The 21,109-nt window shown below is 37.8% G+C and overlaps 1 protein-coding gene across 1 annotated transcript in view; it reads left to right on the forward strand.

The window, feature by feature from the left end:
• Window positions 1–21,109, forward strand: part of LOC117423315 (protein outspread-like) — a 70,775-nt gene that overhangs the window by 35,401 nt on the left and 14,265 nt on the right. Inside the window, exons 8-17 of the mRNA XM_034038860.3 lie at window positions 2,374–2,500; window positions 4,448–4,549; window positions 9,706–9,762; window positions 10,756–10,824; window positions 10,944–11,033; window positions 11,353–11,462; window positions 12,391–12,907; window positions 13,423–13,560; window positions 15,806–18,637; window positions 20,727–20,874. Of these exons, the coding sequence (XP_033894751.3) occupies window positions 2,374–2,500; window positions 4,448–4,549; window positions 9,706–9,762; window positions 10,756–10,824; window positions 10,944–11,033; window positions 11,353–11,462; window positions 12,391–12,907; window positions 13,423–13,560; window positions 15,806–18,637; window positions 20,727–20,874 (4,190 nt within the window). The remainder of the gene's footprint in view (window positions 1–2,373; window positions 2,501–4,447; window positions 4,550–9,705; window positions 9,763–10,755; window positions 10,825–10,943; window positions 11,034–11,352; window positions 11,463–12,390; window positions 12,908–13,422; window positions 13,561–15,805; window positions 18,638–20,726; window positions 20,875–21,109) is intronic.

Genomic DNA, 21,109 nt, shown 5'->3' on the forward strand with positions numbered 1-21,109 from the left:
AGAAAAAAAAATGGCAGTTGTTTGAAATAAATACTGGACAGACTGTCTCAATTATAGCCTTTTAAGGGAACCTGCCAATGCAGTGCATTCCCCAAATAAGGTCATAAATTCAAAAAAAAGCAATTCAATATTTTAAACTGGCTAATGTTAAACAACATGGAATTTTAGAATACCTTGCACAATACATCATATAAAGGCTAGTAAAAGATATTCTGAAATAATGACCATGTTTCATTCTTAAAATCTGAGTCAGCATTACAGGACCGGAGCTAATTACAGTACTTAAGTAATAATGTTCATACAGTTGCTTACAAAAGTATTGGCACCCTACATTTATTATACCATGCGGCAAGCATTTAGTAAGCATTTAGTAAACTTCAACCACTTTTTAATAAAACAAAAAGCAAAATACACAATCTCTAGTAATGTAGCCAATAATCTTTATAAAAAAAAAAAAAAACATTTCATTTAAAGTATTTGTTCATGACAAAAGTTTTGGCACCCATGCTTTGGTAAAAGCAAAAGGAGGACACACGAAATACTAAATCATGGGTTTGAATACTTTCAGACATTTATGATCATTCTTAACCAGTACATTGTATCTTGTTGCTGAAATCTGGGATCATTCTGTCATGTAGACACAATGCTTGGCTACAGCTTTTTTCAGATCAGTCCAAAGCATTTCTATTGGATTGAGATCTGATGATTGCAAAGGCATTTCCAGAACTTTAATCTTCGTTTTCTTCAAGAACTCCAGAGTTGACTTAGCCCTTTGCTTTAGGTTGTTGAAGATACACTGTCTGCCAATCAGCCTATGTGCAGATGGTATCCTTGTACTTTGTAGAATGCTTTGATACATGGCTGCATTTGTTCGATCTTCAATCACATGAATGTCTCCAGTCTCTGAACTGCTAAAACATCCCCATATCATGATCGAACCACCTCCATGCTTAACTGTAGGTACAAGGTTTTGTTCATTGAAGGCTTTCATTTTTTTCTACAAACATACCATGGTCCATCTTTGGGGAAAAGTTATATTTTAGTTTCATTGGACCAGATCATTTTGTTGAAGACTTTTAATGTAAAAGTGCCAATACTTTTGTCATGAACAAATATATGAAATTGATTAAGTGCTTTTTTAAATTTGTTATAAAGATTGTTTGTTAAACTACCAGAAATTGTGTATTAGTGTAATTAGTGGCTGATATGCATTAAATGCTTGTATTTAACATGTTTTCTTGAATTATCTTATATTAAGTGTTGGGTGCCAATACTTTTGTCCGTGACCTGTAATATGTTTAAAAATGTACAGTTCTGTTAAACATTTATAGGTTGTATTATAAACCATACAATTGTAAAATGACTGTAACAAGCTCTAGCCTGGTCCTATATGTGATTTATATTAATTCCATATTTTTAAAGAGCCAACGGGTCATTCCTTTTATTTATTTTTCCGCAACAGCCATGCTGTTTTAAAGTATTCTAAAAGACAGTGCTTTTAACCCTTATATTGTGACCACATTGCCAATTTGTAATTAGTATATTATAATATTTTAAAATGGTGTTACTATAGCTTAATACTTTACAGTCCACCATCATATAGATTTCCATTTCCTGTAACGTTTCAAATTAACAAATAGAATTAGCAAAGAGGAATGCTTATAACTTATTTAGAATAATCACAATTAGCAACCCATTGTATTGGAAGTACGTTTTCTCAAATGATTATTGATTATTATTTATTTATTAGCAGATGCCCTTATTCAGGGCGACTTACAATTGTTACAAGATATCACATTATTTTTACATATCACATTATTTTTACATACAATTACCGATTTATACAGTTGGGTTTTTACTAGAGCAATCTAGGTAAAGTACCTTGCTCAAGGGTACACCAGCAGTGTCCCCCACCTGAGATTGAACCAACGACCCTCCGGTCAAGAGTCCAGAGTCCTAACCACTACTCCACACTGCTGCCCATGTTCATGTTACAAGTTAATCTTTTTGTCTACTGTGATGTATTTTCAATATATTGTAAACATAAACTATGATCATCAATATGTTATTGATGAGACTACTGAACATATTGTATATTAGATTTTCCAGCTGAGACAAAAAAAATATATCCTACCTTGAATATATCGGAAATTAAATGCAAATTATATTTGGCCCTGTACACAAAACTTTAAGGACTGTATTAAAGACACTTTTTTTCAGTGTTTATAAACATTCTCTAAACTATTGCTTTGAAAAATAAGAAAAGACAAGACTAATAATCCCTCTCTAAAACGTTTTTTAAAAATGTGTCATGGACTGCAAGCTTGATTTAATTAATCAAAATTTGCTTTGTGTGCTTCTTTCTTTTCACAGTCGCCCCACAGTGATTGAGAAGTTTGAGGCTCTGGAACTGGAGAATGCAGAGAGGATGGAGACTGATGAGCCTGACCTCCCAGCAGCCCGGCAGGGGAGGAGTGAAACCAGGCGATCCCAGAGAGAGGTACCTATTTCAATGGGCATCAGAGGCCACTATGGGAGGGTGCTGGTGACAGTTACTATATTTACACAATTATTGTTTTGAGATTCAGCTTTTATTACTGAGCTCCCCTAAATCTCTTGTTTAGAAAGATACAGGATATTAATGCTTGTGACAGAGTAGCCGTCTGCCGTGTGGATGAGTGCATTCGCTGCTGAGTGACAGGCAGGAGATCGAGACAGAGGTTGAACTTGATACGCACCACAGACGAACAGGATTTATTTACATATCAGCATACTGAACAGCTCACGTGACACTACCAGCAATGCAACACAGTACACAAAAACTTTGGTAGGATCTACAATCTCTGAACTAATCTTCTCTGTTCAATAATAAACTAATGTTGCTGAATAGATTGCACATGGTGGATAAATGGTTATGTGACGGGTGGATACGCTACGGATTACTGTAGTTCAAAAAAATCTAAATAAACACAGGGGCAGGGGTACCCCGTCACAGGAAGTCAGAAAGAAATTAGAAGTTCCAGCAATGTCTGTAAAGAGCTTTTGTAAAACAGTTCAAAGCACTATCCTACTAGAGCAACGGCACTCCAGACTACCAAAGACCCTCATGTTTGGTGTTGTTTTTAAATTTAACGGATGTCGGTTCTGTGATCACATTTCCCTAGTGGCTTCACTTCCTATTCCCACCCCAACTTTTGGGAATGAATGTGAATGCTCCAAAATGTCTTCAAACAAATTTAAAACAAAACTGTCTTGTTTTCTTTTAATTCAAGTGCATGCTAGTGTCATATCTTTCCATCCTACAACAAGCTTGTAATGAGAAGAGGGTTGTGTTGATTGCGCAAGATCAGACAGATCTGTTACAACATAATAATCACCAACACAAACAATAAGAAAGAGATTGCCAAAAAATATATCATCATGGAATAATGGCCGTACAAATGGTAGCTTTTTTTTTCTCCAGAACTAATTTAGTAAATACGAGGTTCAATTGTGTCTAGGGTTTGTTTTCTTTGTTAGAAAAAAGAAAAACTAGCTTGTATTTAACAAAACATTTTAAAAACAATCTCATCTTGATAATTTGACTATTTCAAGTTGGCAGACACGGACTTCTGACCCATAATGTTATCGGCTCTCTGTGTTTAAAAGATTTCCATTGACTTGCTCCATTGTCCTAATTTATTCATTTCCTCATCTCTGAGCTCAGGCCTCCAAAGAGCCTGACCTTCTTTGAGGAGTTTGGCGCAGTACCACCGTTTTGCAACATTAAATGAAACTTTTTTTAAAGAACAATGTCAGCCTCCTATTTAAGTCGTTATCTGAACAGAGAGATTAAATTGAGAAACAGAAAAAGAACATTTCTGCCCGTAATGGGGGATTGCAGTGCAGTGCTTCCCAACTCAAAGGACCACTGGAGGGTCTATTCAGTGGTGCGCAAAGCTGTGCCAGAAGAGACCAAATGTCATAATATACTGCAATACTGATAGAGTAGTAGAGGACCATATCAACCTGTTAGATAAGTCTGTATTTTAATGTCATTTTACATTTTGAGATGTGTACTTAGTTAAGTGTTGAGAGCGAGAGAAATATTTTAACAAACTTAAAACAGCAAAAATTAAATGTAGTAAGTTGTGTGTAGGGTGTCTCTTATTGTTATAATTCATTCAATTGTGTGCAGTTTGGGTTAGAGAACTATATAGCTTAGTATCAACTTGCAATAAATCACAAGAACAAAGACTGTGTGTTCTATGAATGGGATCTATAGGGTAAGAAATACCGGAATTTGGACAAATCGTAAGTGGTTGATTGCTCATGCGTGATTTCTAATTGACAATAAGTAATTTATTTATTTAAACTTTAAACATTTTCATAAATAATGTAATGGTGAACCCTTTTCTGAGCATCATACTTTTGGATCCCTAATTTTGGCTTGTGCTTTGTTCTCCAGGAGCTAAAGAGAGATACAGCAAGAGAGTTTCATTGTTCTACCATCCCACCACTGAGAAGAGCTAAATCACTTGACCGCAGAACCACGGAATCAGTAATGACGGTAACTCATTTCTGTTCTTAGCTTTGAAAACAATAAGTAAAACAGTAGTATAGTAAATAAATATATCATGTTATAAGGTAATGTAAAAACAATTGTATTTTCAAAGCTGCTTCAAAAATATACAATGTTTCGCTGTCGATGTACAGCAGCTTCAGTGTATTTAATCATACATTTTTGCTTCTTTCTTTAGAAGTATTTATTTTATTTCTAAAAAGTCCCTGTCAGGTTCAGACTGTGTGTTTGCACTGTTGATCTCATAGATTCAGTGGACAAGCTGGGCGATTCTCTTGTTTTTTTGACATTTGACTTTTGCTTTTGACTTTCAAAACCCAGCAGGGGTTCCTGTGGCATTTTCCATTGCACCAGTCGGGGTTTTCATCCAGGACACACTGTCAATATAGTTGTAGATTTTACATTAGTGTGACCATTCCTTTAAAAGAAAACTCTCAATAGCCCTTTTTTATAACTTCTATTAGTTGTAATACTTGTTTTCTCACACATGCACACACGCACACACAACCACACACACACACACCCACCTCCTTGTGAATGATGAGATGACGTTTCCATTGTTTATGTGTTTTGGAAAGTTGGATGAGTTGAGAAGCTTCTATCTCAGCTGTAGCAACACAGATGAGTATATCCTTCAAAATATTTGATTGGAATTGAGTTCTGGGCCCTGAGTGTCTCTCCTGGTGATAGGGAACATCATACAGTCAGAGGGGGTCAGGCTTGCATCCTGGCTGGGCCAGCTTCACAGGAGATTCCACAGGGAATGTTGCATTGGCTCTGGTGTTCCCAAAGATTAGCCAAAAATCGCCACCTCAATGCAATACAGCGGCCTCTACTGGCCAGGTGCCAGGTGAGCTCCACAGGGCTGTTTTTTTTTCTTCCAAGGGCTGGTAACTCCCCAGTATCTGCTGTTGAGCTCCTGGGGGTAAAGAGTCGATTGGCTTGACGGTGGGGTTAGAGGAGGCCCTCTAACCTTCACAACTCAAGATATGTTGTGTGGAGATGGCATTGTGGTATTCCTTACTGGGAAGAAAAACAAGGGTAAAATATGTAATCGAGCTAGTTGTTTGTCTCGGGGGACACAATTAAAAAAATGACTTTAGAGGTTTTGAAGGAATATGAGAACTTCCACTTCCCCTAGCGTGCTGGAAGAGGACCGCTTCCTGTACATCAAGTTTGAGGATCTTCCTGGGCAGTATGAGACTGTTACTCTCATGTTATGGAAACAGTCTTTATTTATTTATATATTTATTTATTTATTTATTTATTTATTTATTATACTTTCTTTATTTATTTTAAATTTAGTTGTCGCCAATTTTTTTTACCCCAGTTTTCTCCCCAATTTAGCATGCCCAATTATTATCTGTATCCTCGGCCCACCGCTCACAACCCCCCCCCGCCGACTCGGGAAACGGCGGCTGGAGCACGCGTCCTCCGAAACGTGCTCCTGCCAAGCTGTCATTTTTTGCACTGCAGATCCACAGCAATGCCACCAGACCTATAGTGCCGGAGGACAACACAGATCTGGCGGCTCCACTGCAGAACCACAGGCGCCCTATCGGCCACAGGGGTCGCTAATGCGTGGTGAGCCATGGATTCCCCTGCTGACCTAAGCCCTCCCTACCCGGGCAGCACTTAGCCAATTGTGCGCCGCCCCCTAGGAACTCCCGGTCACGGTCGGCTGTGACATAGCCTGGATTCGAACCTGCGATCTCCAGGCTATAGGGCACATCCTGCTCTCCGCGCGGAGCGCCTTTACTGGATGCGCCACTCGGGAGCCCCGTCTTTATATATTCTTAAACAATGTTATGTCACAATTTCTTGTCTCATAAGTTCAAAGAGTTCAGTATTACATATCCATATATGAGTGAAGGAAATATAAAACAATGTACAGTACTAACAGAAGGAGTAGCAAAACTGTACTTGGACTAAGGGTTAGTAAACTACATTAAAATGTGTGTATGGCCTTTACTTTGCCATTTTCCAATGAAAGTACTGGAACGTTACATATGTGTAGTAGAACTTAGTAAACACCTGCTACACCTTTGACATACCCCCTAGTTAATATTAACTTGCTGGTGGCCGAAGCACTTTCTTGTAGGTTTAGGTTATTGCAATAATATCACAGGATTTGTGAAAGCATAAATAGGTGATTTAAACAATGGTCGCTGTAAACACCAGGGGACCAAGGTTTTAAAAAAAAAAAAAGATTTCTATCTGTATAAATTCATATTTTAAAGATTTACATGATGCAAGCCTGGAAAATCAGCTTCTTCAATGTACGCAAAACCTAAATTCACAGTGAGAGTATATTTATAAATGTGAAGTACATTTACTTCAGAGTACTTGCTGAACCCAAGTAGTCTTCCCGGCATTATCTCTTTATCAGACAAGAGATGAAAACCAACAGAAAATACACTTTAGTTGTTACTTAGTTTACCCCCATTCATATACAAAAAAAGACTGAACCAAACACATTGATTGTGTTAGACACACTAGATTGTGAAATAAATTCAGCTGCCACTTGATTTTCCAAAACCTGAAATCTAAAACCAACAAAGGAGTTGACTCAAATAGAGACTTTGGACACTTCTTAAACACAAAACTCAACTTTACGAGGAATAAAGCTAGTGGGAAGTTGTCAAAATGGCCTTTTGAAATGCATGGTTCCTCAAGCTATTTTTCATGGAAATAAGACTAACCATCTTCCTTCACATGTCTTCTTTTCCTTCTTGTCTCATCTGTCATTGGGAACATTGTGGTCGCCTGTTCTTCCATGCGGTTTGCTCTTGTGTAGTCAGTCATTTCTATTACCTTGAACTGCTCGATTATCTGCTTCCTCAGTGTGTCCCAGGTTCATGTTCTTGCAAGCTCGTGGCGTTCAGTTTCTCACTGTTGCCTGCTCTCACTAATACAATGGTCACCAGTAGCTCAGCTCTTTAGGATCCTTATTTAATTACACTGTGTGATATTTTTACAGAGCTCCCCCTTCATAGCGCTATTGTCAGGAGCCATAGTTAGCATCGTATAACGAGAATGAAAGTGCTAGTTGAAAATGGAAAAATGGGAGTCATGACCTTGCAACTGTGGTATAAAGGGGTGCTTTATAAAAGTGGAGCACTGTACTGTGGTGTTAACTCGATTCTTAAAGAATGATTGACTTAAATATTGCATTGCTATTCTTAAAGGAGCATTATAATGAACATTTATATCGTTGCTCTTCATTTGTTATTAAACTTCCATAATGAACATTTCCATTTTGTCTCACTAAGTGTAAACAGCTGTTTCCTGATACCTTATCACTGGCTGTGGTGCAGGCCTGTACCATGGTTTAGCCTTACTCTGGTGGACCATTGACTGACACCAGAAGTGATACGGTACCAGGAAACAGCTGTGTAAACGTCCCACATGTTTATAGGGATGCTTGACAGATCTCAATATCCTTAATTAAAGTAAAAAAAAATAAATAAACAAAGAACAGAGTCCTTTGTTAAAATGTTAAAAGGAACAGTGATGGGAAATGGCCTTGGTTATCACAGCTTTTAAATGTGTATTTCACTACATATTCACGTTTATCACCAAAATATACTTGAACTTCTTAGAAGAATAACTAGTAAGTGATCACAGTCAAAAAATTCAGTATTATAAATTCAACCTGTAACTGTTTAGCTGTGGTTGTAATGTGTATGTCAAGTTAAATATACATACCACGGGGATAACTATGTGAGAATCTACTTCACAATAGCACAAAGTTGTGTGTGAAGTCCTCTGTTTAAAGAACATCAGAACACCAACTTTCATTTTAATCTGTGTTCCTATATAGGTGCTTGTCTGAGATTCAGGTTATTGATGGATAAACAAGAAGTAGTGCATATAATATGAAGATAATGGTCACGTGTGTTCTGGTTGAAATTCCAAAGGGGCTAGATATTTGTTTTATACCCCAGATGCGGGATGACCAAATAACTAGGCAACTGGTCCAACACTGCAGTAGCTGATAAGAAAGATGAAATTACATTGTAACAGAAGATGAAGCCACTTTGTAGCATGGAACTGGTTTTAGGAAACTAGGTTTCAGACCACTGCATGGCACACCAGGGGAAACCTGGGATTTGATGCAGCAAAGTTGCCACAAACTAGGTCTCCCAGTCTCCTGGAACCAGGTTTCAAGTCACTGTTCCTGAAAAAGGGGCTTTGTGTTCAGCTTTATAATTCAAGCAGAAACAGTGGCAGAAATTAAGAATTTGGGAAGTTTAAAATAAATCTACTTAAAGTAAATGACTTCCTGGTTATATTATAATGGCAAAGCTACAATTTATCCACAATGTTAAGTACTCCGGTAGTTCTCATATATAATATACATGTAGTATTTTAGTAGAATCAAATCTAGTTAAGCCTTGAAATTGAATCTAATAGTTTTATCACCCACCTAAAAAGACCACTGCATTTTAAAAGCTTTTTGAGTCATGCTACAGTATGCCAATTTATGGTTTCCAGGCCAATATATTTTGTTTGAGGTTCTTTGTTATTTATTGATGTATTTTAACCAGGATAAAGCCTTTTAAAATGATGTCATCTTGTTTTACCAGTGTCCTGGGAGAGAACAATTCCGAATTTGGTTGTCAAGACATTACTAGTATACATATTAGCAGGGCGAGTCATTTTGAACACTAACTCATATTGTCAGACACAGGTTGTATACTAGGAGACTGTAAATACAACTAAATGCATGCGTTGCTTGACAGTGTTCCTGTGTGCAGTCACATTAAATAAATGTTAATATATTGCTGTAACTGGCAGCAGAAGGAAGCCTGTCAAAGTCTGCTGTAGTACATTGGTTTAATAGATGCAGTAATATGGATAACAAAAGGCATGCTACATTGGAATGTTACATCCAGCTAGATGCTTTGATTGAATGTTTGTGTGATGGTGCAACCTCATGATTTATCTTTTTTTAAAGTCTGCTATGAATGAAAAAAAAAAAAAGGTTGGAACATTTTCACAGATGAATTCAAACTGTTAAAAGCTTTGTAAATGGGGACCCTATATTTCATAACAAAATGAGGCAACTAATAAATGATTCAAAATCCACCCTGAAGCAGAACACCTGCAGTCTTTCATGCAATGTGTTACTCTTTTTACAGCCAGATCTATTGAACTTCAAGAAAGGTTGGATGGTTAAATTGGATGAGCAGGGACAGGTAAGTTATTTTGATTTTCAATCTGTGTAATATTCTTTATATAGTACATTCCCTTATAAAAGTTTGCCACAGTAATTTAGCATTTTTCCCATGCTTTTCCCATTGTTATACTATGCATCTACCATAGCTTACAATGGTTTTCTAGGATTGTTGATATGCTTCACGATACCTCTCTGGGCATTACACTTTGCTATGCTATTTACTATGGGTGGACTCCTTTTAAATCCCTTCTGATCCCGTGCATAGTGCATTTTCCACGTGGCAGGGCACCCATCCACTGTGTCAGAATGGTTTGAGGAGCATGACAGAGATGAGCATCTGACCACAATGTCCACCACAATATTCTGACTCCATCTCTTTTAAAATGTAAAATGACTGGTATTTACATGCATCAAAAGGAAATATGTGAGAGGCGCTCATCAACGTGAGAAACTGTAAGACACTTTGTGCCCCATATCTTTAAAGCGACACTTGGTCTTTCACTGTGACCTTTATTTAAAACTCTCTGACGATTGCCAGTCGGCATTGGAAGAAAACGTTCCTTAATGCATGAAAGACAACATAGTTTTTCTACATTAGTTAAGCTATTCCATATAAGTGATGGAAGGAAGTTGCTTAGCATTTTCACATTACAAATCCATAGACTTGTGCTTGTTATGAACTAAACCTGAACAAGAATTACATGAATGAGAACAGATACATATACTTTTCAAATTTCACCTGCTTAAGGGGCCACTAACAGGTATCTCTTATTCTTATATGGAGCAATCTAATGGCTAGGCACTCACCTCTGAGTGAAAAGTAGCAGGACTTAAAAGTCTGTTTCTATTAACCAAAGTGTATTTTTTTTTATTATTATTTAGTATACTTTTGCTTACGTACAGTTCAAAATGGTTGTGTAAAATCCCAGTCATCAAACTATAGTATTTTTATATTACAATATTCAGACAAATATAAATGTGTAATTTCTGCTTGTTTGTGTTTCTTAACAAGTGGAAGAAATACTGGTTTGTTCTTACTGACCACAGTCTACGATACTATAAGGATTCAATTGCTGAGGAGGTGAGTTGTGTTTTTAATAACACTGTTTTGCCTAATTTTCGTATAATATATTGCATTTGCTTGTGGTTTAATAGTAATTGCCTTTAACAGCCTGTTAATTTTTCCATTTTCTTTTTCAGGCTTCAGACCTGGATGGTGAAATTGATTTAACTGCATGCTACAATGTCACTGAATACCAGGTTCAAAGAAACTATGGCTTTCAAATTCATGTAAGTCAGTCCAATTGAATGAATACTCTCTGAGGTATATCTAAATACTGCCATTGTTTATATTGTGTATGACTGTTATTAAAATTAAACCTATAACAATGTATCGTCTCTGGAGTGTAATTTAGTCTGTAAAACTATTGAAATTGCTGCAGAGGGTCCCATTTTAAAAAATTTGACAATGGCAAAGGGTTAGATATCCTGTATGATGCTGTCTCAGAAAATGTGAGGGTTGTACGTCAATATAAACTCTTCGGTTGTTGCAATTCTTTTCTAAGAACAGTAGATTTTTGGCATCATCAGAAGGCCTCTTTCTTTTCAGACGAACGAAGGCGTGTATACGTTGTCCGCCATGACTGCCGGAATACGACGGAATTGGATCCAAGCTGTGATGAAGAATGTCCGCCCCTCAACTGCTCCGGATGTTGCTAGGTGATCAGAAACAGTATTGCTTTTGAAAAAAAGATTACGCTGTATGTTTTTTTAATGTTGTTGATCAAATGAGGTGACTGTGCTGTTTTGAATAATGTATAACACTCGCATACTGTACAATTGTTCCAAAAGTGGTGTCTTCATATTGCCACAAAATTTCAAACATATAAAACTTTTTTTTTTTTTAATAAATGTAGTCGTTGCCAATTATTTTTATTATTTTCACCCAATATTGAATGGCCAATTATTTTATTATGCTCAGCTCACCGCTACCACCCCTGCGCTGACTCGGGAGGGTGAAGACGAACACACACTGTCCTCCGAAGCATGTGCCGTCAGCCGACCGCTTTTTTTCACAGTGCGGACTCACCATGCAGCCACCCAAGAGCTACAGCGTCGGAGGACAACGCAGCTCTTGGGCAGTTTACAGGCAAGCCCGCAGGCGCCCGGCCAGACTACAGGGGTCGCTGGTGCGCGGTGAGCCGAGAACACCCTGGCCGACCTAACCCTCCCTCCCCCCGGGCGGCGCTTGGCCAATTGAGCACCGCCCCCTGAGAGCTCCCGTCTTCGGTCGGCAAAGGAATAACCTGGACTCGAACTCGCGACGTCCAGACTATAGGGCACATCCTGCACTCTACGCAAGTGCTTTAACTGGATGCGCCACTCGGGATCCCACATATAAAACATTTTAATATTATTTTTAGTTTATTATTTTTTAGATTTAACAACTTTTAGTAAAATTGTTCAGACGGTGGCTGGCCAGGTTGGGTCCTGATCTCCAGGGATTGGTTGCTTATTGCCGATTAAAAGCAAACAAAACTAAACTTAATTGAGCAGGTGTCAGTATAACTATTAAACCGCTAGTGTGGCATGCTAAATAGTCTTTTTTTTTTTTTTTTTTTAATAAATTTATTTTTTCCATTGCTAGCCTGCCAGATGAACATGGTTCATCCACCCACTTGGACGCGCTGTTGAAACCAGATGTGACCCAGGACTCGCCATCTTCTGGAGCCTCATCCGTAGAGCGAGAAGCCGGGCAGAAGAAGAGCCGCATCCGCGAGAGGAGGCGAGAAGGGCGATCTAAAACTTTCGATTGGGCTGGGTTCCGGCCGATCGCCCAGGCCTTAGCGCAGCAGCGAGCTTCCGAGGCGGAGGCATTTCAGAGTGACCTCACGGACTCTGACCGGACGAAGCGTCGCGAGGAACGCAGGAAAAGATACGAAATGACATCCAACGCACCCGAGGCTAACAAGACGGACTTTGAAAATTGTAGCTCCTCATCCTCACTGGATAGACAGCAGAAAGTACAAGAGGAAATCGAACAGCACTGGCAGCAGGTTGAAAAGACCCCGATTAGAGAAGAACGTCACGTTCTTTTAGCAACAGCATTTAAATCCAAAGAGACAGCAGAACTGGAACGGCTGTTGGAAAGTCAAAAGATAGGGGTGAGTGTATCAAAAACTCTTTACTGCTAAATGTGTAACTGAACAGGCTGTAAGGTTTAGAGAAGAACACGGTGTTACACATTGTTGTACCTCTTCCTGCAGTAATTAGTTTTTTGTCAACAGATTAAAATAAATATTTGTATTCATAGTCAGGGGAGCGCAGTTTAGCATCCTGCCTGTGCGAAGTAGCTGATCTTCACTGGGGATTACACCCTGAGCATCGCATTGGTTCTGGTGCTCCTGCGGGTTAGGGAGACAAAACACTGCTGAGACTCATTCTCTTTATTGTGCTCCAGCATTTGGCTTATGAATGTGCATGAAAAGGAAAACCATTGAAGCAAAATGCGTCCATTGAAAGATTTGCAGTTTTAAGTAAGATACAGATTTAATGTCTGAAGGTAGTTAGTCTTTAACTGTGATATTTTTATGTAGGTTTCATAAAGAATTGTCCTCTCCCATTGTGTTGTGTGTGTGTGTGTGTGTGTGTGTGTGTTTTTTTTTTGTTACTTTTTTAGGTAGAAGAGCTAAAAGAGCAGTTGGAAAGTTGTCATCAGCAGCTAGCAGATTCAAACCAGCGTAAAATGCATCTGGAATCCCTGCTGAGAACCGCTTTGGAACATGAGCAGCAAGTACTCTCGGGGTACATCTCACCGGTAAGTCAACCTCACAGCAACTCAAACACAGAAACAGGACTTCCTTCCTTTAAACCGTCTTTGCATGTCGTATTTATAAACTGACAACTTACCAAAACCAGCTTGCATGGACAGCTGCATGAGGACAGACAAGAAGCAGAATCGTTCCATTTGCTTCTACTTGTTCATTTTCTTTGCTGTCTTTTGTAAAGTCTGCAACTAGAAAATAAATCTAAAGTATTTGTATGCAAGCACCTATACTATTTAAATGTTACATATTAACATTTAAACAAGTTCTAGTTTAATGGTTGCTCTCAACGCTTGGTAGCTGTTTTTCAATGTTGGAGTTGCTGTCACGTGTACAAGACAGCAGTTTTATAAATATGTGGTGTACAATGTGTAACATGTTTTTCCTCTGTCAATGCCAGCATGCTGATAAAACTATTCATGTTTTATTAACTATTAACTAGCCATTCATACGTATAATATCATTTATTTTCCATTTTCTAAATGAGTATTTACCAGTAGTTTAATTTCATGAACTGTAGAACTGCTCATACTCAGAAGAAACATAACCAAATGCTGTGGTCAAGTTTTCTGTATATTTCGAAGAAAATCACACTTGTATACTAGTTTTTCCATTGTGTATTAGTCGCTACAAGATAAATTTCACATACCAGAAAGCTGCAGTATTTGTATCTTTGGAATAGTCAGATAATACAACTGTTGGTTTCCTTATTAGGGATTGTAGACGTTGTTTTGTTTTGATAAAGGTTGTCAGAATGATTCAAAGGTATACGCATTATAGCAAATGTTTTATCTCTAAATTGGGTTTCTCATAGTAAAACCATAGTAAAATGTTTTTAAATTCCTTTAGCTAAATTTAATACTGATTTTATTAATGGTTTTATAAAGATAACTGCAATTTTCATATATATATATATATATATATATATATATATATATATATATATATATATATATATATATATATATATATAATTTAAATGGGGCGTTTTGTTGCTTTCGTTAGAAATTAACGTTGAATCCTTAAAGAATGTTCAAATACAAGTTTCTGGTGCAAATTACATTTTTATAAATACTTTTGTAAGGCTTTTGCAATGCTTTTCAATATGACATAACCACAAAGCAATAATGTTCATAGATAAATATTTGTGCATAGTTTCTTTCATGGTTATTTTTTATTAAAGACAATACACTTTGTTATGAGAGTTAATATGTTCCAGGTTTCTTTTAGTATTGCTGATGTTTCTGTACAGAATTGCAACCGAAAGCAAGTGAATTATATTTGTAAGTAAAAACAATGGTCAGACATGTTGTTACAAGACTTATCTACCTACAAAGAAATTGAAAAGATTATCTTCCTGTGATAATCAAGTAATATAAAACTGATTATTTGTTTTAAGTAAAAAATAAATTTAAAAAAAATGTTACATTTGTGTGGAAATGCGCAGAGATATAATTTACTTCTACCCTGGGAAATGTTGATCTAAAAAAAGCCCCATTGAATATTATTCAGCTCAACATGCTGATTTTTCTTACTGTTGTAGTTAGTTCTGTATTCTAAATAGTAAGCCCCAGTAATCTATATTGACAGTAGTATGCTTCCAATCACAATTACTGAATACTAATTTTGCATTACTTACTCCATAAAAAAACTCTAACCTGTTTATATGCATGTTCTGTTGTGATTTACTAACTGCAGTCCATTCAATCTTTTTTGTTTTCCAATACTTTCAATTTTGACTTCCATCCAGCAGAGAAGTGGAAAACTTTATTTGGTCATGCGTTATTTTAACGGACGCTTTTTTAGTTTATTAACTGTGAGCAAACGTTGTTTATTTTGAGCTAAGGGTTATACATTAAGATCTGTATAAACTAATGTAACAGGCAGAGTTGTGCTGTTACGGATTCTGTTCCCTGTCGGTGAGATGAGGTTAAAAGCTCTATAACCACGAATGCAGACGAGCCTGGCTCTGTTAATTATAACAACAGAAAAATAAATCATGTATATTAACATGTTTATTAGCTGGCTGTTAATAGCTAATAGGCAGCCCTTAAAATAAAGCGTGACCCTTTATTTTCAACAAAGTTCTACTTTTTTTTTTATTTTATTGGCGAGAATTTTACAAAATAAAAGTTTGAATAGTTATGTAATTTTTCCAAAAGCAAAAATGAAGCTACGATTTAATAAACTTTTTACTCGTGCTGAATGTTAACCACTGTCTGGCCCCCCTTTTCTAAGCTGGAGTCCACTTTGGGTCATGAGGCAGAACTCGAGACCCAGAAGCAGAGGCAGGAACTGCTCAGTTCTCAAGCCCAGAGCATTACAAAGAAGTACCAAGAAACTAAAGAGCTCCTACAGCAGCAAGAAATCAAAAAGCGCAGCCTGCAAGCTCAGCTGGGCCTCACCCTTTCGGAGACACCTGGGAAAGAACTATCCCCAACTGAAGATCAGAAGCCCTTGCTGGAGGAAACAAGCAAGGACAGGGTCGAGGAGCTACCAGGGAACACCAGTGCACTGAACATAGTGCTGCAGGACAGCACAGACATGCTGAAGGAAATTGAGGGTCTTCTAATGGGAAATCCTGTGTCTCTAAAGCACCTTGTGAGATTATTACACAGTACAGCCCTGGTGCATTCAGAAGATGCTAAAAAGCCAAAGATTACTGGAACGTGCTGTCAGAAGCTCTATGACATCTTAAAGCAGCAGCACGAGTCTCTAAATCACCACCTAATGAAAGCAGAGGAAAGGGTTAAAGAATATGAAGCTCATCTGGAGGGGATGCTGGGTAGGGAGCAGAACCAAAAGTTAGATTCTTTAAAGAGCTGCGCGGCTCTGAGACAGATGGAAGAGCATGTGGAATTGAGCAAGGTGACAGTAAAGAGGCAAGCCCAAGATATTGAAATGTTAACCAACGAGAACGAAGTCCTGCATCAGCGCTACCAGGAAATAATGAACCAGCTTACAGAAGCAGATAGGGAAATAGAAAGACTCAAGTTAGAGTTGTTGAATGGCCAAGGCGGGCAGCAGCATCTGCAGGTTCTTGAAGAGCTCAACAAGACAAAAGCTAGGCTGGCAGAAACAGGGGCAGACAAAGAGGTTTATGAGAAAGAACTGAATAAGAAATCTCAAAAGTTGCAAGAAGCTGTAATTAGGTTAGAGGTGCTGGGCAGCAGCTTGAAAGAGACTGAAAGGAAGCTACAGCTGAGGGAAGCAACTCTGCAAGGTCTGGGGTTCCAGATGTCTGCAGAAGACGAAACTCAGCTGCTTCTGGAAGAGAAAAAACAGCTTTGTCTGCAGTTGGGCGTTGCTGAGGAAAAGCTGTCAGAACAGGAGAAGCAGCTTAAAGCCACAGAGCAGTCTTACAAGGAACTTCATTGCCAATACAGAGAACTAATGTTAAAAAACAACGAATGTGAAACATTCTATGGTCAAAAGCTGTTGGAGGCCCAAAATAAAATAAAAACGACTGGGGGAGCAAGTGTAGAGGAGGGAGGACATGGTTCTGAAATAAAGCAAGAACTTTCAGATGAAGAGAGGGTCAAACAGCTGGTTGAAAAGATTAAACTTGAGTCGGCAGCACTTGGTAAAGTAGCAGAGGTTTTAGGGAAGGCAGATTTTAAAATAGAAAAGCCACTGTATGCATTTACGAGTACTGTTAAGGGTATTGGGTCCACAGTAGATTCTTCTAAAGAAGAGAGCCCTGAAATGTCACTTCTCAAGAAGATATTACTGGAAGGGGAGTTCTGGGTGAATATGTCAAACTTTTCTGATACCAGCTCTTCAGAGTTAAAAGAGAATGAGCTGAACAGTTACTTGAGTAAAGCATCAGATAGTGCGTTAGTGAAAAATAAAATGTTATTTTTAGCCCACAGGCTTTTCCGTCTGTCTAATGCACATCAGCCTCAGCTAGAGCTTGTTAAAAATCCTGATGGAGCTATTGAAGAAATTGTGAAGGATCAAACAGAGGCTCAGGGGATGTTAAAGTTTGAAGTCATTGAGGATGTTCAAAGTGAAATGAGCACAGAAGGTAAAAATGAGGAGGTTGTTTCTTCTTTGTACAATTTGCTCGATCATGAAACAGATCACCAAGTTAAGACAGAACTTGTTCAGAATCTGCAGAAGAAAGTTTGCCTGCTAAATTCAGTTGCATCTAGCATACAGGCTTCTACAAACAACGAGTTGATGTCTTTGTCTTTAAAGCTTTTTGATAGTTTGGACTTGGTCTCAAACAGCAGAAAAGACTTAAATGGACCATGGCTATCCATTTTGCAGGACGCAGTAATGCAGGCCCAACTGTTGTACATCATCTGCAGGTTAGACATTCAGCATAAAAAAGAGCTTACAAAGTTAAAAGAGGACCAGTCTAAGCGGAAAACAACTGAAACTGATCGTAAACAGTGTGCTGATTTAAAAATGCAAAACAAAGAATACAAGGCAGTGTTAGAAACCGTGAAAGACGAGATAGCAGGTCTGGTAAGCTCAAAAGGTGAGGAGAATGTAACGATGATGCACATTCACATTGAAGGAGAGCCAATTGATTCTCTGGATAAGGCAATAGAAATTCAGGACATGGCGGCCAAGCATAAGAAGGAACTCAGAGAAGTCAAGGACGCCTACGAACTTGAGGCTGAAAAACTGAGGAAAGAGATAGTGAAGATAGAAGAAATCCTGAAAATAAAATCGGAGGAGAACGTTAAGGAAATTGACTCCCTTACCGTCTGTATGGAAAACCTGACGAAGAAGCACAAGGTGGAAATGATAAGACAGCAGGAAGAATACGCAGCAGAAAGGAAGAACCTGGAAGCCAGACACACAAGGGAAATCGAGAAGCTACAAAATGAAATGGTTGAGCAGGCCAAGTTAGGACTTCCTGAGAGAGATGTGCTCATGGGAGAAGAAGGAACTACCGCTAAAGATAACGAGACACATTCCACTTCATGGCTCAAAGAAAGGATTCAGGAGCTAGAATCTCAGATTAGTACCATGAGAGACACAATGAAGCAACATGAACGTGAAGGAGATTTATCGTCTATTCAGCAGAAATATGAAAAAGACCTGGAAAACCTGAAGGTGGCCATGTTATTATTTCTCCTTTCTACATGTTGCCTTGTTACTTCATGTGATCCCCCTGAATTTCGTAACCAACGTCCCCGTAGTGTTGCATGGTGTTAACCCATTTTATGCATGTGTTTTGTAGTCTCCTGATGTGTTCAATGTGTACTGAGGAGCCCATTTCTTCTCTAGTCTATGAAGAAGCTTTTTTCCTTCCTTTCTTTGATGTCTGCAGCACGTAAACATCTATTTGGGGAAATAGATGGATGAATAGCAAGATTAATATTGCAGTGGTTGTAGTTTTAAAAAAAAGTCCCTGAATCTTACCTGTTGGGAACCTCAATTCCCTATAAAGGTCTCAAAGGTCAAATGTATTTTCATTTAAAAAATTGTACCAAGTGCAATACTAAATAAATCTGTTTGCAAGCCATACTTTCAGTTAGTCTTGCATTTCCTTGGTCATTTCATCTGGAGAGTGAAATTGTCCTTAACCCTTCAAAACCTTCTTTCCTGTCACTAACCAACCAGCTGATTCCCCTTTTGACTGACATACTTTCAGCCAGTAACATGCTTTGACCCAAAAGACACTACAAAATGACCTAGAAAGTGAAACAGTAACAGACTACCTGAAATTAAGGCAAGCAAACTGAGAACTGTCTTTAATCTCGTGTAGTATCAGGTATTTTTTAATGAAAATGCAAGTGTGCTATAACACGTGTTTCTTTCAAAGCTACACACTTGAGACCTTTATAGTAAAAGATATGGATTTTTTTTTTATTACAGTCGTCAGTTTATTACACTGCAACAATAATCGTAATACATTAGGAGTGTTCTGGGTGTTGAGCCTTAAATCTGATTTTAAAACAGCAACAACATATTCTTTATACCTAAAAATACATATAAAGAATAAATCATGCTATGTATTTTGTAGTATACTTTTTTATCATAATACTGTATGTTACTGACAATTTGTAGACTCTGTCATTATAACTGAAATGGGTTCCACAGGAAGAGTTAAGTTTGCTTTGTAGCCTTTTGTTAACCTGTTTTCCCTTGGCTTGTTGACATTTTGAAAGCATATACAGTCGAACCCTAATGAATTAACATCACTTTGATAGAACTAGATTGCTGTGTTGTATATTTGGTAAACAGAATTCCAACAACAATCTACATGCAGGTAAAATGGATACTGAACAAATCATGGTCATTCTAACTGTGATGTTACTGGGGTCTACTGTACATCTTTTGTAGCTGTACCTGTACTAAAATAAATGTACCTTTTCCCTTCCTTAGTAGTGCTTTTATGTCGTTAACACATAACTGCACTCCAAACTTGATTAACAAAAACAATATCCAGTAGAAACTAAACTGGTACTATCGTTAACTTATTAATATCGGTAAAATTTCTAAAGCCTGTAGGCTATAGCTCCCTTAGGTTATGTTTTCAGCACAAATGGCAAAGAGGTTTTGATGGTCTGGAATTTTAGGATATTGGAAGTTGTTTTTAGTTTTAGTTTTAGTTTTTTTTGTTTAATCACAAAAGAGCCTCCCAACAGTGCCATGCTAGTTTGACAGCATCATATCTGACATTTAAAATGGACTTTTACTTCCTCAGTTTCGTTCATGCAATATAAAAATTTTAGCCATTGTTGTAAAAAAAAAAAAAAAAAAAAGAAATTTAAAGTACAAGTGTGGTGTATTTTTAGTTCAACTTTAGTTTAAAACACACATTTTGACTATATAGTATAATTTGCCAGTTTGAGAGAAGAAATGTGGATTCAATTGGATATTTTATAACTGCTAGATGTACAAATAATTGTCACAAATTAGGCCTCGGTTCCTCATTGCCATTAAATACACGTGAAAGTAAATGTCTTTGATTTAAAAACAAAAACAAACACATATTTTTTCTTGGGAATAAACAGTAGTAGCTTTGTCAGTAAAGGTTGCAGTATGATACATTAAACGATGGAGAGTTATCCCTTAGAAAATGTGTTTTACATTTTAATATGTAGAGATACAGTAGTGCTTCATACCCATTGATCTTGAAAACTCAAAGCAACACAAGCAGACATAAACGGATGCATTGTGTTTATCATCACTTTAGGCGACGTGTGAGCGTGGGTTTGCTGCTATGGAGGAATCTCATCAGAAAGTTGTCGAGGAACTGCAGAGGAAGCATCATCGTGAGCTGGAGAGACTGCACGAGGAGAAAGAGAGGCTGTTGAATGAGGAGACGGCTGCCACTATTTCTGGTGGGGACTTGAGGAATAACCTTTGTTAAATAGAAAATGAAAACAGAGGGTTTTTGGTTTAATCAGTTGCTTCTGGTTCAAGAAACAGTTATCAGCAATGACTGCACTTCTATGCAAACTCACCCGGGTTCGACGGAAACTGGTTCAAACCCCAACCTGATTCCAGCTCAAAACTGGTTTACATGCACAATGTATAAAGGATTTGGGAATCGGTTCATTGAACTGATAGACTGTG

This window comes from Acipenser ruthenus, chromosome 17 (assembly GCF_902713425.1).
Source record: "Acipenser ruthenus chromosome 17, fAciRut3.2 maternal haplotype, whole genome shotgun sequence".
Lineage (NCBI taxonomy): Eukaryota > Metazoa > Chordata > Actinopteri > Acipenseriformes > Acipenseridae > Acipenser > Acipenser ruthenus.